The sequence below is a fragment of the Musa acuminata genome, chromosome BXJ1-6 (assembly GCF_036884655.1).
Source record: "Musa acuminata AAA Group cultivar baxijiao chromosome BXJ1-6, Cavendish_Baxijiao_AAA, whole genome shotgun sequence".
Taxonomy (NCBI): domain Eukaryota; kingdom Viridiplantae; phylum Streptophyta; class Magnoliopsida; order Zingiberales; family Musaceae; genus Musa; species Musa acuminata.
In genome coordinates, this window is record NC_088332.1 from 37,632,688 (window position 1) to 37,651,841 (window position 19,154).

The window sequence follows — 19,154 nt, forward strand, 5'->3', positions numbered from 1 at the left end:
CTATAACACATCTGGTAAATCATATACCTTATTTTTTCAAGAATCTAGCAAAAGAATTATAATTGGGTTCATCATAAATACCATAAAATTTATCACCCTTTTCAGATATGATGATATTGACCTTTCTATCTAATTGTCTATCAACTTCATTTATATACACTTCAAGAGTGTAAATGGTCATAGACTTTACATGAATTAGATATATATAATCATATCTCAACTGATTATTTATATGGTGATAAAATGTCTCTCTTTAATGAGACAAAAGCATATAGTGATAAACATAACCTCAAGGAGTTTATAAAACTAAATTTCACTTCAATATTTAATTATATGATCATTGTAAACTTATGATTCATATTAATTCTGCATAGACTATTATACAGAATTCAAAGGTTAATTTTATTGAATCACAATAAGTTTACAACCACCAAAAGAGAAATAATATTATAACAATTCTAGGTAAAGAACTTAAATTCCCAGAATTATAAGAACACAACATGGATTCTCAAGATTTATCAAATTGAATCATCTTTAGATATAAGCGATAAATACAAACTAATATCGCTTTCACTTAAGATGATTCCCTACATTGATAAATAACTCATTCTCTTTTGGTTTTATCCCAATATCTATTATTGGTAACATATGATGAAGCATCAAATTAATCCATCAATAATATCCGTAATATTTGATTTGAACCATACAAAGGTTATAATTATACCTTTTTTTTTCATTTCAAATCAAATCTTATAGTATATTTCTTCTTCACATAATTTTATTTGCTACAAAAGTAACACTTTATTGTGAAGATATTCTTTTATGAGTTTATATAATAATTATAAACTCAGATGGAATTACGCTTTATCCTTATTTTAGTGTTACCTACTCCTTGAGTAGTACTCAAAATATTATGAGTCTTGAGCTTACAGCTTTTATCATTTATTTTGAGGATATAATCTTAAATTCCTCAAATACTATTATAGTAAGGTGTCAACTAATGACTTATCAGATAATTTAAATTTATCCTTAGATATTCTCATGCGCTAGTTGTAGACTGTACTGAAGTCTAAGTATCATAAAATTGAGTATTTCATGCCTTTCTTGATCAGTCACCTCAATTATTTATTTCACAGAACTTTCAATAATTATGTTATGTTCAATTAATCTGATCAAGATCTCACTCACTCAATACAACTTGTATATGCTCAAACCATTTATTTCAGAAAGTATAGGGACATTTACAGAAACACAATAAAGGAAGTGCCACAGTAATAATATAACATTAATGCTTTGAGTTTCCAAAATGTGATGAACTATTGATATCATCTATATTTCACATTTGGGTAAAATATTGACATATCTAGTGTTCACTCAAAATCACTTATGGAGAATTGATACCATTCTTGTGGAATAGTGTTGTTACCTTTGGGTATACAACCCTAAACTGCAAGAATATCCAAAATAGTATCATCCTTCCCCATCACATAATTATTTAAAATAGATTCTCCTTTGGGATTATCTAAATCTCATAATTATATGTGCCATCGTGAATATTATTTTATTTAATATCATTTAGGATGAATTCCATAATATATTTTATAGATTATTAGTCCAGGTCACTTTGGTGGCTACAGGACCAATACAAAAATATAAAATACAGTCTAAAATATCCCATGAATGACATGAACTTTATTGTAATTTATATCCCATAAGCCTATCATCCCAGGCTACTTTGGTAGCTACCGGTCAGATAAAACTTAGAAAGATAAATTACAAATAATATTCACTAAATTTCTTTATCCTGATTCATGCTGTCATTATGAATATTATTTTATTTAATATCATTTAAGACTAAATACATAATGTATTTTATAAATTATCAGTCCAGGTCACTTTGGTGGCTATAGGACCAATACAAAAATATAAAATACAATCCAAAATGTCTTATAAATGATAAGGCCTTTATTGTAATTTATATCACAAAAGTTTATCATCCAATGCCACTTTGGCAGCTACAAGTCAGATAAAACTTAAGGAAATGAATTACAAATAATATTCATCAAATTTCTTTAATTTATGCTAAGCAGTTCAATAATAGAATAACAACCATAATAATTATTGAATATTAATGCTAAGCAGTTTCAATAATAAAATAACCATAATAATTATTGAACATTAATGCTAAGCAGTTCAATAATAGAATAACCATAATAATTATTGAACATTAATGATAAGCAGTTCAATAATAGAATAACCATAATAATTATTGAACATTAATGCTAAGCAGTTCAATAATAGAATAACCATAATAATTATTGAACTTTAATGCTAAACAATTCAATAATAGAATAACCATAATAATTATTGAACTTTAATTAGCAAAAGAAAACTCATATGATAATCATGATAATATAATTAGCAAAAGAAACCTAACCTCGAGGTCAAAACCGTAATTATGCCAAAACCCTAATCTGCCTACGCCCGTTGCGACGTGCGGCGCGACGTGCGGCGCGGCCGTTGCGACGTGCGGCGCTGCCGCCGCTTGCGCGCGGCCGTTGCGACGCTGCCGCTGCTCGCGCGCGGCCGCTGCGGCCTTTCCTGCCTGCGGACGGCGCGCACGGCTGGCCGCGGCTGTTGCCAGCGCGCGGCCGCTGCCGCCGCGGGAGGCTGCCTCTGCCCACGAGCGGCCGCTGCGGCGGTTCCTGCCCGCGCGTGGCCGCCGCCTGTGCACGGCCTACCCACGCGCGGCCGCCGCCGGTGCGCGGTTGCCATGCCGCGGTGCTGCCTGTGCCGCCTGTGCCCACGCGCGACCGCTGCCACTACCTGCGCGCGGCTGCCGCGGTTCCTGCTCGCGCTTGGCCGCCGCCTTGGCGCTTGGCGCGGCTGCCGCGCTTGGCAGCGATTGCCACCATCTGCGGCCACCGCCCTTCCGCAATCACCGCGTTCACATGCGGTGCGGGATGTCCATGATACCGCCACCGTTCGCAAGCGAACCTCTGCCTGCGCACGATCGTGATGCGCGGCTGCGAGGTGGTACACGACCCTTTGTCGACAACGATCAACTCTCAATAACATCGATGATAGTAAACAGTAAATTGATCGATCAAACATAAAATTATACATTGCTCATAATCAATAATAGAGCAAATCATATAGAAAGAAAGCAGATTAATAATATCCGACGAATCATTCAAGCATCGTAAATAACAATAATAGATCTAATATATTTGATCTCAAGAACCTGGCTCTGATACCAATTGTTAGCATAAAATCTGTAATCATGCTATCTATAATACGGAAAAAACTTTTATACCAAGATTGAAATCAAATAAATTGGATCTAACAATATTATGATGCATACCTTTCTTGTTGTTCAGAAGAAATAAACCTTATCTGATCTACAAGTACTCCATCGTCAGATCTGAAATATCAATCTGCAAGGATCTGCAAAAAAACTAGATCCTTCTCCTCTCTTCTTATCTTTTCACAGGACCACCTAGATTGATGGATTAGGGGATTAAGGGAGAAGGAGATTGAGAGAAAAAACTTAATCTCTCACTTGACTCAAATTGAGAGAAAAACCTTAATCTCTCAATTAACTCAGAGGGGTCCTGTCTATTTATAGGCGAGAGCAGAGGGGTCCTGTCTATTTATAGGCGAGAGCAGAGGGTCTAGGTTATCTCCTAAAGAATCCTACTTTAATATGGACTTCTTTTCTATTGGCCAATAACCATAATCAGAATCAAATAATATCTATAATATATCTTACCTAATTAAATAGGACCACATAATCTAACATCTCGTTGTCCGGGAAAGTAGTCATGTAAAAAATACTACTCACTTGGATATCTATACCAACCGAAAACTAAAGAGAATACTAATCCTCAAGATGTCAAATTATTATAAAATAAAGCATCTTGTAAAAAAATTTATATATATATATATATATATATATATAATATTTTTTTGTATTTCTGTAGTTCCTCTGTATCTCTTTACTCTTTTCTTATCTTCTGACCCCTTGGATATCTTTACCCCTGAAATGCTTTATATAAAGATCATGCATTAAATTTTATACGTAATTAAGGTATTAAGATGCCAACTCGGGATGCATGTATGTATTATTTTTTTTTCTATAGTTGTAGTACCACATGGTGTTCATTATTGGAGGCATCTTCTTCCTCGAAGGAAGAAAGAGTGGGTGGGCTTCGATGACCTGTCTTAGTAATTAATACGTACGAGGCAGCTTCCAACACTCAAACTCCTAACTTTATGAAAGAAGACATTAATGAACCTTGATGTCATGTAAAGAATACTACTCACTTGGATATAAAACCAACTTGAAACTGAAGGCAATATAAAGAATACAGAATGTCAAATCTGAGAAATAGATTTTGGAGCCATATTTACCGTTGCAGCCTCTAATATCCCGCTACTGATATCCATGCACCCAAAAAAAACTCTTATTAACCATTAACAATAATAATTAGAAATAATTTATAATGTCTTTGATTTAGATTCACCTACAAAATGAGTTAAGATTTAGATTAACTTATTAGAAGATTGATATGTTTCTTATTATTAACTTAAATTTAAATATTTTGAGTCGATATTTTAAACTTAATAAAATTAATAAACTAATTATCTCATCGTTAGATAATGATAATTAATATTAGAGTCGACCTACAATTAGGATATATCATTTCATATACACCATACTAATATTTGGTTATAAGTTATATCAAGTTTTGATTAGGATATTAAGCTTATAAACGAAGAAGAGTATAACACCCTCAATTTAGTCCATACTGAGGTAAAACTTAGATTTGTTTATAAGAGTTAGATAGGTATATTATTGTTGACTCTAGTCTAAATATGTTGAGCCAATAATTCGAGTATAATGAAACTAATAAGTCACTTATCCCACTAAATTAAATTATAATGTAACTAATATCAATTAAAAAACAGAATATAAAAAAATTTAGGTGCTCTTGCTACACGTCATATGTTGCAAAAATATTATAGTTTTAACTAGAAGTCAAAGATAACTAAAAAAGATAGAGAAATACACGTTTCATAGGGTAAATTCAATTTTAAAAGAATTAAACATATAAATCAAATATTTTTTCAATAAAATAAAACCTAAAATTCAAATATGGAGAGTGTATTTATGAAACTGAAAAAAACATGGCAGCCATATGAGAGAATGAAATTGAAAAGATTAATATGTCAAAGTGAGAAGAAGGTAATTTTTTTAAAAATACCTTTGTAGTACAAAAATGGCTGTTAAATAAAAAGCCAAATATTCCTCTTTATATTGCATTGAAAATAAGTACCAACTTCTATTGCACCTCACTGGCACTTGCTACATGTTTTCATGTGACATGGGCATTTCTCGATGTCTTTTGGATAAGCATGCACTTCCTACGTGTTTCCATATGGCATGGGCATATCTCGATGTCTTTTGGATAAGGATGCACTTCCAACGTGTTTCCATGTGACATGCGCATATATCGATGTCATTAGATAAGGACTACAATGTACAAACCGAATTATAAAATAAAAAAAAGGACCCACTTGGGGATTCAATCCAATAATTCACTTAGTTTACATGCATTACAAGAATACACCATTTTAATTGCATTTGCATCTCACTATGCATGACAAGATATCCAGCCGTGTTTCACATCTGAATAGCTTTATTTTTTTCTCTCCTATGTCGGAGATATAACATGCAATTAGTTTATTGTTGGTTTTGATTGGGTGAATCATTCAATATTGTAGAAGCTTGCAGTGCGAGTTGTTCTTAGACAAATAATTATAATATAAGATTGTCCTACCTATCTGCATGTTTGGTATGGGAATATACTTCACATGGTTCATAAGACATTGTACTAACTCATCTTTCTGGAATAGTATTTTCTAGAAATTTGTGTTCATAAGAAAACAGTATTGGTGTTTTTTCTGTACAATTACAGAAATTATGATTACCCAAAAACATGACATCCATTTTCTGAAACAATATCTTTCTTGTTTATAAATTGTGAAAATGATTTTTCTGAGCTTTTGAAGCATCTGACCAGATTGAATTTCTCAATAGAGACTCTCAATGTATTTCTTATGAATGGCTAAGTATAAGATAATTTCATCATGTATATTGATTACTTGATTGATCAACTATGGCTATAGCTCTATATTGTTGTGTTTGTCAAGATGGCTGCATAATTATCTACATAGCATAAAACCATAGCAACTATACATTCTTTGATCTCTTGAAGACCTTGAGACTTTGTTGATACTGTTCTTGTAAGCTAACTTCTTTTTTACTGAAATAAAAGGAAAAATAAATTTTTTGATTTTTTAGGATTTTTTTTAATATTTTTATAGTGAATTAAATTATCTGATCAATGATGACCGGATGTGAGCCTAAGAATTTAAGTAATTTAAATATGCAAACAATTTTGTACCATTAAAGCATGTAATTATTTTTATGTCTTAAAAGAGCATGGTTTCAATGCAACATATGTGCATTAAGACAGTCCAGACAAAAAATGTAATGCACAATGTATTAAGACAAAAAAATCATCCCGATGATAAGTAATTTTTCTACTAATTTAGAAATGTAGTTAAAAGTCTAAGTTAACATAACACTTACTAAAATCGCTGCAATTAGTCATTTATAAAACTAAGTCTAAGTATTTGTTTGTATCATTGTTATATTTATTTTGTGTGGAAAAGATATAAAACTAAGTCTCGCGCAGATGACACATAAATCAGAGTTCACATTGGACCGCGATTGGCGGCCATGTGAAACGCATGGATGCTCAATTATTTGTGTTGTCCGCACATTGAAACAGTGATTAGGGAGTGGGTCCCGACAAATCACCTATTTAATTCAGTGGACCCAACCACGTAAAATTATTTGGGGAAGCATTTGTGGACACGAGAAACCCGTGCTTGTTCGACACAGGCGGATGCTCTGCATCAATAAATACCACCTCCGCTGCAATCCATCTCACTGCAACGTTCACTCTCTTAGCTATTAGTCGTCGCTATCCACTGTGTTACAGGAAAAAGAGAACCGAAGATGTTCGGAAACATCGTCGGCGGCGTGGTGGGAGGTGTGGTGGGCGGTGTGGGAGGTGTGGTGGGCGGTGTGGGCGACGTGGTGGGCGGCATCCTCGGGGGGTCGAAGGGTGTGCAGGTGAAGGGAACGGTGGTGCTGATGCCGAAGAATGTCCTCGACTTCAACGACTTGGCCGGCAACGTCATCGACGGATTGTTCGACATCCTCGGTCAGAACGTCACCTTCCAGCTCGTGAGCGCCACCGTCGGCGACCCCAGTGAGTTGTTCGCTCTGTTGATTACACCTACGTGGTTGCTGCGTTGTTAGTTCCCTTTACCATCTCGTGAATTATGGCAGACAATGGGAACCGGGGGGTCGTCGGGTCGCCGGCCTCCTTGCAGTACCTTGGCCGCCTGCCCTCCCTTGCCGCCGGCGAGAGTAGATTCAGCGTGACGTTCCAGTGGGAGGAGAACAAGGGGATCCCCGGAGCCGTCATCGTCAAGAACAAGCACGCCACCCAGTTCTTCCTCAAGACGCTGACGCTGGACAACTTTCCCGGCAAGGGCCGGATCCACTTCGTCTGCAACTCCTGGGTCTACCCTGCCAACAAGTACAGATACGACCGCATCTTCTTCGCCAACACCGTGAGTACTAATCAAGCACTTGTCATTCGTACTCCATCTTTGCATTGGATGAAGGTCAAACTCTTGCAGACGTACCTCCCGGGAGCCACGCCGGCGCCGCTGAATCCGTACAGAGAGGACGAGCTCCGACATTTGAGGGGAGATGACGTGACCTCGGAGCTGCAAGAATGGGACCGCGTCTATGGTTACGCAGTGTACAATGATCTCGGCACCCCCGACAACGCCAACTTGGTTCGGCCAATCCTTGGAGGGTCGGCGGTGTATCCTTACCCTCGGCGCGGCAAGACCAACCGTCCGATGACGAGGAAAGGTAGCGTTACGATCTGTTCCAATGAGAGATCCAAGTGGCTTCACTCAGTTATCTTCCTTTACCCATCTCCTTGTTTGTGATAGATCCCAACACGGAGAGCAGACTGGGGACGTTGGACACCCTCAACGTTTACGTGCCCCGAGATGAGCGATTCGGACATGTTAAGATGGGCGACTTCCTCACTTACGGGATCAAGGCCATCGTCAACGGACTGCTCCCCGTTCTGGACGCCATCGTCAACATTACACCATTCGAGTTCGACTCGTTCGAGGACATCATGAGGCTCTACGAGGAAGGCATCCCAGTGCCCTACGTCCCCCTCTTTGATGAACTCAGACAGAGCATCCCGTTCGAGATGGTCAAGGAGGTGCTCCGCGTCCAAGGCGGGCAGCGTCTGCTGAAGCTCCCGAAGCCGCAGATCATCAAGTGTAAGTGTTCTCGTCACTGCAGCAGAGGAGGAACGAGCACATTTCTCACCGTCGTCTTGATTCGTGTTGCAGTCGATAAGTCTGCGTGGCGCACCGACGAAGAGTTCGCTCGCGAAATGGTTGCCGGCGTGCACCCGGTGCTGATCAAGCTTCTTAAGGTGTTCCCTCCTGTTAGCGAGCTTGATCCTAACAGGTACGGCAACCAAAACAGCACCATCACAGCAGCACATATCGAGGCCAACCTCGATGGGCTCACCGTTGATGAGGTACTGCTAATTACTTCAACGATTAATAGAGTGACCATGAAAAGGGGGATCTAATTTTGCTTATCGGCTACTCAATTCCGCAGGCACTGAGCAGCAACAGGCTCTTCATCTTGGACCACCATGACGTGTTCATGCCCTACATTGCACGGATAAACTCTACCGCACATAAGGCATACTCCACGAGGACTCTGTTGTTCCTTAAGGCGGACTCCACCCTGAAGCCACTGGCGATCGAGCTCAGCTTACCTCACCCGGACGGCGAGCAATACGGTGCTGTAAGCAAAGTGTACTCGGCGGCCGAGAATGGCGTGGATGGATCTCTCTGGCAATTGGCGAAGGCCTACGTCGGCGTCGTGGACGTCGGCGTCCACCAGCTCGTCAGCCACTGGTGCGCACGTATATCGAATTAATCCCGACCACGCTCTGTTCCGTACCGTTCCCGTTCTGATCATCTTCCTCTTGACTCATGCACGAGGGCAGGCTTGGCACGCACGCAATCTTGGAGCCGTTCATCATCGCGACGAATCGACACCTCAGCGTGGTTCACCCGATCAACAAGCTTCTCACGCCTCACTATCGCGACACCATGAACATAAACGCCTTGGCTCGCCAGTCGCTCATCAATGCCGATGGCATCCTCGAGAAGACATCTGTACAAGGCAAGTTCTCCTTGGAGTACTCCTCCTGGGTTTACAAGAACCACTGGAACTTCGTCGACCAAGCTCTCCCCGATGATCTGGTCAAGAGGTAGAAAACCTGAGCAGTAATGTTCTTCCCTTGCTTGACATTGAACTTCTACCTCATGGCTAACCGGAAGCTCCGTCTCTGCACAGAGGAGTAGCAGTAAGGGATCAAAACGGTGAGCTTTCCCTGCTGATCAAAGACTACCCGTATGCGGAGGACGGCCTACAGATATGGAAGGCGATCGAGACGTGGGTCACCGAGTACTGTGCAATTTATTACCCGAGCGACGATGCTCTGAGGGCTGACTCCGAGCTCCAGGCCTGGTGGAAGGAGATTCGCGACGTGGGTCACGGCGACAAGAAGGATGAGCCATGGTGGCCCAAGATGGAGACCGTTTTCGAGCTGACACAGTCATGCACCACCATCATCTGGTTGGCCTCGGCCTTCCACGCCGTCATCAACTTCGGGCAGTACCCCTACGGAGGCTACGTTCCCAACCGCCCCACCATCAGCAGGCGCCTCGTGCCGGAACCAGGCACGCCGGAGCACGACCTGCTGGAGAAGAACCCGGACAAGGTGTTCCTGAGGACGATAAGCAGTCAGTACCAGACCATCATCGGCGTCTCGCTGCTGGAGATCCTGTCGACCCACGCGTCAGACGAGGTGTACTTGGGCCAGCGTGACACGTCGGAGTGGACAACGGACCGGAAGGCGCTGGAAGCGTTCCAACGATTCGGGAAGGCGTTGAAGTCGATCGAGGATGACATCAACAAGAAGAACGCGGACCCGAGTCTGAAGAACCGCAATGGCCCGGCCAAGATGCCCTTCACCTTGCTCTTCCCGAGCAGTGAGGTTGGGATCACCGGGAAGGGGATCCCCAATAGCGTGTCCATCTAGGTTGCCGGAGAAGAGTGCCCTGCGATCGTGAATAAAGTCCGGCCGGCGAGGAAGCTGAGGTGGATGGCAGCTTCGCATCACTCACCGAAATGCGCTGTGGCTTATCTTGTGGCATTGGGAATTGTGTATGTGGTGTGAGCAAGTGTAGTAAATAAATCTTTTGCGTGATGGCTTGCATGCAAAGGATAAGTTTAAATAAATCTTTGATTATGAGGATTGAACTCAACCCTTCCTCCATAGGGTTTTAATTTGATTTGAGAACTTAATTGCAAATATAAAGAATTACAGGGACTAAAATATAAAAAAAAGTATTAAAAAAATTAAGGGTTTTCACCCTTCGCTTCTCATCGCCACTCAGCTACCTCTCTCAAAGCAAAACAAGCGTGGGAAGACGAGGGAGAGGAAATGTTGAAAAGAATAGAAAACAGAAAAATTACTGAAGAAACTATTTTATATTGAAGCTATTCTCCCCCTATTTATATAGATTGAGAGGGAGAATTTTTTGATGAGAAAATCTTATCAGAGTGATAGATTTACTCATATAGTTAAGGAAATCTTATATGCTATCATATCCCCGTAAAATAGTGCTCGATATCAATCTTGGAACGATGTAAAATAAATAATTTAGTGAAAGGCTTCATGAGTAAGGCAAAAGCAGATCGTTAATGCTACTACGACTGTGAGTGATGAGATAATAAAATAATAAAAAATTAAAGAATTCGGTTTGACATTCATGAGTAAGGCAAGAGTAGATCGTTGATGCTACTGCAACTGTGAGTGATGAGGTAATAAAATAATAAAAAATTAAAGAATTCGGTTTGACATTAGTTAGATTCAAATCAAATTATACGAGGTATAACAACTTTGAATTTTCTTATATTCTTATTAATTTATTTATGTTTTAGATTATAGATTCAAAAATCTTGATGTTCTTAATTAATTGAAGGTCCATATCGTGAAGCGAATAAAATAATGAAAAATGATGATGTTGAAAAAATAAAAAAGAAAGAAGGCATCATAATTATATATTTGTTTTTGATACACAGTTAGGATAAATCTCCAATGATTCGGTCTGACCTGCTTTTAAAAATATCAATATATGTATTTGATATTTATAAATTCATATGATTTACATAATTTAGAAGTTGTTTTATTATTTAAAAACATTGTAAAAAATTTATATATTGATGATTTGAAAAAAAAATATTTTAAATTTTTTTTTGAGGATTTATTAATTTATATTATTTGATTTATATGAAAATATTTATTCAACATTATATTTGAAAAGATCAAGATTATTTATTTATTTATTATTAGTTTTAAATAATATATGATTGTATCGATTTTGAAATGATATACAAAAAATTATTAAAGCACTTAATTTGGTAATAAAGTCATAGATATATTATTTTTAGTCAATTGTCTAATTATAATCAATGGCAATTATATATTGAAATATATTTTAAAAACTAATTTCTTTTAAGCCTTGACATAGGGAGATATATGTTATCTACGTCATGTGGATTAAATATGGTTCTATGTCTTCTTACAAGGATATAATGTACTTGTAGCCATTGATATTACTATAATTTTTGTTCTGAAATATACATTTTAGTTATACTAGTTATACATATAATTTTATTATGAAAGTATATTTATATATGATACTTTGAAAAGTACTATTAACATGCCATAATTTGATGCGTATACGAAACTGATATTTTGTAAGCTATATAAGCATAATGAAAGATTTGGTATTCAAGTATTTTATGTTAATGAGTGATGATTTTAAAATGTATGTTAAGTTTATGTTTTTGTATTAGCAAAAGTTAAGTATTTAATATCCATGAATATTTCAAAAACATATTTTGAATGCATAAAAAAATATTTATTTTTAAAAATTAATTAATTATGATAAATTTTGCTAGTAAAGAATCATAGTGTTTACTTGCTCATATTATTATCTTCAAATTTTTTGGAGTTTCACAACAAAAGCATGGTAGATTGATTACTGATTGAATTATGTAACTAATCTATTAAGATTACTGTATATTGAGATTGTTTTGTATGTATATCATTTGGATTGAAATGTTGTGAATTTTTAAGGAGCTAACGAATATGTAGAATGTCTTATGATTGGATTGATTATAAATTGAGCTATGTTATTAATATCTTGTGGGTTCATTAATTATGAACTGAATTATGTAAAAATTATAACATAAGAGTTATTTTATTTTGTTTCTGATCTTTTATTCTTATAGGCAAACCTATAGGATTGGGTGTGAGAACAGACTAAGCAAACAAAAGAAAAGAAGAAGGAAGAGAGTAAGAATGAGAATGATCTGCCACCAGCAGAAACGAAGAGAAAGAGGAAGAAAGAAAGAAAAAGGAGAAGATAAAAAAATTAAAAAAAGAAAAATTGTGGAGAATTTGGTTTGACATTAGATAGATTCAAATCTAGTCTACGAAAATTATATGAGGGATGGTTTTGAATTCTCTTGTATTCTTATTAATTGATTTATATCTTAGAATGTAGATTAATGAATATTGATTTTTTAATTAATTGGATATTTATGTTGTGAAGTGAATAACATAATTAAAAAAAGAAAATGAAAAGAGGCATCATAATTATATGCTTATTTTTTATATACAATTAGGGTAAGTCACTAGTGATTCTCTTGAGTATGTTTTGAAAAATATTTATATATGTGTTTGATATTTTTAAAAGTATTATAAAAGTATTTATATTGATGAGTTGAAAAAACATAAGTTTTGAATGGTTCTTTTTTTATTATAAGCATTTATTAATTTATATTATATGATTCATATAAAATTATTTATTTCAATATTATATTTGAAAGGATCAAAGAATATACGAATATTATTAGTTTTAATTAATATATTATTACATCCATTTTGAAATGATATAAAAAATTTAATTAAAGCACATAATTTGATAATAAAGTAATTAATATATTATTTTTATTAACATGATAATTGCCTAGTTAGTATGGTTATGATGAGGATCCAATGGTTATACATTAGAATATATTTCAAAAACTAATTTTTTCTAGGCATTGTCACACGGAGATACATGTTATCTATATTATGGGGGTTAAACATAGTTTTAAACTTCGTAGGGGGATGAAACGTGCTACTATGACTTCTATTCTGACATATATATCTTAGCTACATTAGTTATACATATGATATTATTATAATAATTAATAGGGGATATATTGTCGGCTAATACATATCATTGATGCCCAGAGAGAGAGAGAGAGGAGAAGACAAAGCTTTTTTCTTATCATTTATAATTAGAAGGGTAATCACAAACTTTCTTCTTACCATTTATGGCTAGAAAAGCAATCACAAGCTTCATTTTTGCCATTTACAACCAAGTATAGAAGCTCGCTAACATAGAGAATAGGACTTTCTTGGATTATTCGTGTCCGTACTCAAATATCTCGAGTTACTAACTTAAGCGTTAGAGGGACTAGGTTGAGAAACCTCTTCTGACCTCAATCTTTGTATAAGGTGAGCTTATCGTTTCCATCACAAAGGTACCTTGGAAAACCCTACATATATGAGTCCGGACCACGTCGAGTTGACTAAGACATCAATGATATTTTCTCCTAATATTTTAACACTAGAAGAAGGGCTCGATGTCATAAGCACATTCACCTACCAACCCTCTTGATAAACGCTTAAGCGATAAGGCTTTTCTCCTTACTCATAGTACTTTCACTAAAGGGGCAGCAGCCACCCTTTTCACATGTAGATGCATCCACCTCGGCATAAATACTAACACGATATTAGTGTTTGCTCAATGACCCGGGGGTGACCTCGAGTCACCTACTTGTCCTCGCTAAAACATTTCTAAACCTCACCCAGCAGGTGCAAACATTAATACGTATGATGTAAGCTATTGCTCTACTTTTGCCCTAACTAACCCAATAAGTGATGCCACCACTTCAATCATAGTTAGTAGCTCAACCGACATTGGCACTAGTGCCCATTAAGGTTTCTCCACTCGATGTGATACCAATATCTCAAGAGCGCTCAAAGCTAGTCAAGTCGATAGTCAAGCAAGCACCTCACTTCCTAACTATGAAATTTAATGAACCACCACACCGTTATTCTGTTCCGCTTGATTCTCTAATGATCCAATCACGATAAATAGACCAACACTTGGAAGAAATGCAATGAGAATTCCAATAATCTAAAGAGGAAGGGCCAACCAAACCAATCTCGAGTCGATCGTCATTCACCAATGACATCTAGGAGGAGTCAATCTCGGCTAACTTCTGTTTTCCATCATTGGAGGCATTTAATAGTAATATTGACTCACTAAAATAAATTATTGCTTTTCGCACCCAAATATCATTATATAATACTTCGGATACCCTAATGTGTCATGACTTCCCAACTATGTTAAGAGGCCTGATATGAGAATCTATCAGTTTCTTTGTTTATTTTGCTAGGGAATTTGTACTTCCCAACTAGGGAATACACACTTGAAGTAATTGGCAGTAATGCTTCTCATACTTAGGCAAGGGAGGAGAAGATGCTCTCGGACTTCGTTGCTTGATTTACCAACAAAATATGAGACATGCAAGATATTTATCTGTCACTTGTAATACAGACCTTTATGATGAGACTCAAACTCTCTCATCCTTTATGATATTTGGTAGAGAGGCCATCCATGATACCTGAAGTACTCTAGCAAGCGAATCAATACATCACTATTGAGGTAATGGTTTCAGGTAAACATGAAGAGACATACAAAAGGCCAAGATAGGATCAAGCTTTCTCATCATAGTAGTGAAGAAGTGACTGACCTGAATATGATCAAGGATTCTCATCATAGGATCAAGCTTTCTCATCATAGGAGTGAATCAATACTTCACATCATAGGATCAAGCTTTCTCACCATAGGCCAAGATACAAAAGGCCAAGGTCATCATAGTGAAGAAGCAACTAACCCGAGTTTTCTCGTGAAGCTTGAGTCAACTCTCCTGAATATGATCAAAACCAAAGTCTTTTTACAGATAAAAGAGAAGGGACTCTAAAAAGACCCTCAATTGATAAAGATTTCATTAGTAAAGAGAGATAGATCCAAGTATTGCCACTTCCACAAAAATTACAGCCATAACATGAAAGATTATAATGATTTAAAAGAACAAATTGAAGAACTCATTCATTAGAGACACCTCGGGCGGTTCATTCGAATGCACCAGGAAACTTCACCCCGACTTAGGGGTCGACCAAAAGACAGATCGACGTTATCATTGGTGGACCTATCTCGAGAGGAGATAGCCCCTCGGGTCATAAAATTTATGACTGAGCTACATCTAAAAAGTGTCTACTTACGGGGGATGTGTGGAGAAATCTAGGGGCGACATCATATGTGCAGCGAAATAACAAAAAATAAAAATCCCAAATTTTTCAAAAAGGTGTTCGTCATCATACGAAGATTGGTGTGCAAAAACCTACGAAACTTAAAACCACATGTGATAGTGTTTTACCAAGTGAGATCATATATCCCTGAATTCCTATAGATTTATGGGATTGGATGAAGAAGTTCAAGTGCCCTCCTCTCTAGCTGTGATCCACATAGTATGACTATGATGACACTCCTCAAATCATTGCCTAAATCTCTACACCTTCTATTTGAGGAAGAGAAAGGGAGAGGAGAATAGGAGGTGGCAACCAAGAAGCCTCTAGCCTATGGGTCTTTAGTTCCCTCCTATTTATAAAGGCCCTCTATCAACTTAACCCTAATGGATCCTATCATATTGGGTATTGGATCTCCATCCAACTACCAATACCTCTTAGATTAGTGAATTTCTATCCAATAATCTTTTATTGGCTCTTATTGGGTCTCATCCATAGGATCCAATAATCCAGGGACTTATTGGATATCCAATAAGATAGGAGCCCCAACAGATATCTTATATCTGTGTTAGGACCTTGTCGTCATTAAGATGGGGAGGGTGTGAATTAGTGCTTATGTAAATCAATTTGAGAGAAATGAGATATGGAATCTTATTCCTAGACCTAGTGACCATTTAGTAATTGGTACTAAATGAGTCTTTAGAAATAAGCAAGATGAACTATGGTATCATAGTTAGAAATAAGGCTAGATTAGTGGCTAAAGATTTTAACCAAGAAAAATGTTTCGATTATGAAGAAACTTTTGTTCTTATGGCTAGACTTGAAGTTATAAGGATTCTCCTTGCGTATGCTAGTTGTAATAATTTTAAGTTATTTCAAATGGATGTTAAAAGTATTTTTCTTAATGATTTTTTTTTAAATTATATTTTTAAGTTGTCTAAGCTCTTTATGGTTGGAAATAAGCCCTAAGGGCTTGGTATGAGAGACTTAGTTTCTTTCTAATTAAGAATAATTTTTTAAAAAGGAAGGTTGATACCATATTATTTTTTAAATATTTTAAAAATAATTTTTTTATTGTTTAAATTTATGTTGATGATATTATTTTTGGTTATATACTTAGCTTCACGTGATCGGCTTATAGGGGTACCTATGACTAACAATAACTTGTGTACAACATGCACCTGCTGCTATATACTCAGCTTCGGTTGCAGATAATGCAACCGAGTTTTGTTTCTTAGAAGACCAAGAGGCAAGTGCATGATCTAAGTGTTGACATATTCCTAATATGTTTTTTCTATCTACTCTACATTCAATAAAATCTACATCGACATAAGTAATTAATTCAAAGTTTTTAAATTTTAGATACTATAATCCTATATTAAGAGTTCATTTTAGATATCTAAAAATTATTTTAAAGGCTTTAAAGTGAGATTGCTTGGGATTAGATTGAAATCTAGCACAACGTATAAAAATATAATGTCTCATCTAGTTGCTATGAGGTATAGTAAACTGCCTATCATACCCCTATAGGTCTTTTGATCAAAACTTTCTCCATCAATGTCCATATCCAATTTTGTATAAGTGGTCATTAGTGTATTAATAGCCTTAGCACTATCTATATTGAACTGTTTTGATAGATGTAAAGCATATTTAGTTTGAGTAACAAAAATTTCATCATTTAGTTGCTTAATTTATAACCCAAGGAGATGTAGCAATGGAAAGAGTTCCATCTGAAGATAACATCGCAGGTCCACTAACAAAGCAGTTGTCTTAGATTGTCTTTGAGCGTCACAAGGGTCTGATGGGGATCAGACACATAGGTGATTGACTTTAGGCCAAGTGGAAGATTGCTAGTCATAAGTCCTTGTAAGCCAATCATGTGAGTGATGGCATGTGTGACTTGACACATAGTCTTTTTATTTATTATTATTATTTGATATTTTATCAATTTATATTATATATTGCATGAATATATTGTGATGTCCATGAATCTATATAATGGGAATCGGATCGTGATGAGATCACAATAATGAGATCGATTTACCTTTAAACACAGGCCCTAAATAATCTCAGTCATAGGTCACTCGAGAAGAACATCGAGATGACCAGATAGACTAGTGTGTTGTATGCCCATCTATATGATGGAGGCGGTTAATCTCATAGTTGCTAATGTGGGGACACTAGAGATACCACGCAAGTGCTCATTAGAGAATGAGTTCACTAATTGATCCGCTCACGGAATGTTGGATGGTTGATGATGCCTCATTGTCAAACAGTAATTTCATTATTCTAATGGTATATCTGGTCCTTAGACTTGAGAAATTAAGGATGTCCCGTATAAGTACTCCACTCTTTGATAACAGATTTATAAACTTAGAAGTTCCAGATCTAGCACAGTCGGTCATTGGGAGTGACAACCAATCTTTCGAGGGAAATGAATGTTAATAGAGGATTATCCACTCTTGGTATCATGAGAGGAATATCCCATGTATTCTTGCTCAAGTAAATCCCTAGCCAAGGTCATTCAGATTGAGAGAGAAAGAGTTTTCCAAGAGAATCTGATTAGAGCGAGACTCGAGTAGATTTCATATGGGCCAAACAGCACTATGCCCGATATACTTGTTAAGAAAGGGGTCGGCACTAAGAGGGAGGGTGAATTAGTGCAGTGGTAAAATAACGTCGGTTTAAAACTTCATTTCGATTAAATCCGTTTCTAACGAAAAACCGTTTCATAAAGGTAATAACTTTGAAAGCGTACGTTTATAAAGTGAATGCAGTAGGCAAGTAAAGATTCAGTTTGTAGTATGTAAATGGTAGGAAGTAAATGCAAACTAGAGAACATGCCAATTTTATAGTGGTTTGGTCATCGTGACCTATATCCACTCCGCCGATTCCTCTTCCGTCGAGGCCACCGGCATCTACTATCGATCTTCTTTTAATAGGCAAAGATCAACCTCCTTCTTATAACTCGATTCTCTTTTTATCGAGTTTAGGAGATAACCCTTACACCCCTACTTACTCATCTCTCAAACTATTCTAATACTAACTTTGAGAGGAGCTCACATAAGATTGCAGCAACGTTTCTTTCCTTTTTTACTCACAATACTTGTATATGTTAACTAGGGATGAGAGGGGTATTTATAGGCTTAAAGTTAATTCAAACTTGGAGCCTTAAAACATCTCATCCCTGGTTTCCTGGGTCTAAGCGGTACCACCGCTAGTGTCAATCTGACACTGACACTGCACTGGGTAGTACCACCGCCCAGACTAGCGGTACCACTGCCTAACACCTTGTCAGGGGCGGTACAACTGCCCAGACTGGTGGTACCACTGCCTGACACAGTCTCAAAGACTGTGCCACCACGGTGCTACTTCTTGGGACACTGTTTGGACCTCTCATTGGGCCCAACATAGTCCTTACATGGCCCAACTGGCCCCTAATTGAGTTGGCCCAAATCC

At 37.0% G+C, this 19,154-nt stretch overlaps 1 protein-coding gene across 1 annotated transcript; it reads left to right on the plus strand.

The window, feature by feature from the left end:
* Positions 1 to 7,075: 7,075 nt before the first annotated feature.
* On the plus strand, positions 7,076 to 10,524 carry LOC135676816 (linoleate 9S-lipoxygenase 6-like). Its single transcript, XM_065188413.1, has 8 exons — positions 7,076 to 7,346; positions 7,427 to 7,713; positions 7,783 to 8,023; positions 8,107 to 8,451; positions 8,524 to 8,717; positions 8,801 to 9,105; positions 9,198 to 9,464; positions 9,551 to 10,524. The coding sequence occupies exons 1-8, from the start codon at positions 7,091 to 7,093 to the stop codon at positions 10,296 to 10,298; spliced, it is 2,643 nt and encodes an 880-aa protein (XP_065044485.1). The 5' UTR covers positions 7,076 to 7,090; the 3' UTR covers positions 10,299 to 10,524.
* The last annotated feature ends 8,630 nt before the right edge of the window (positions 10,525 to 19,154 follow it).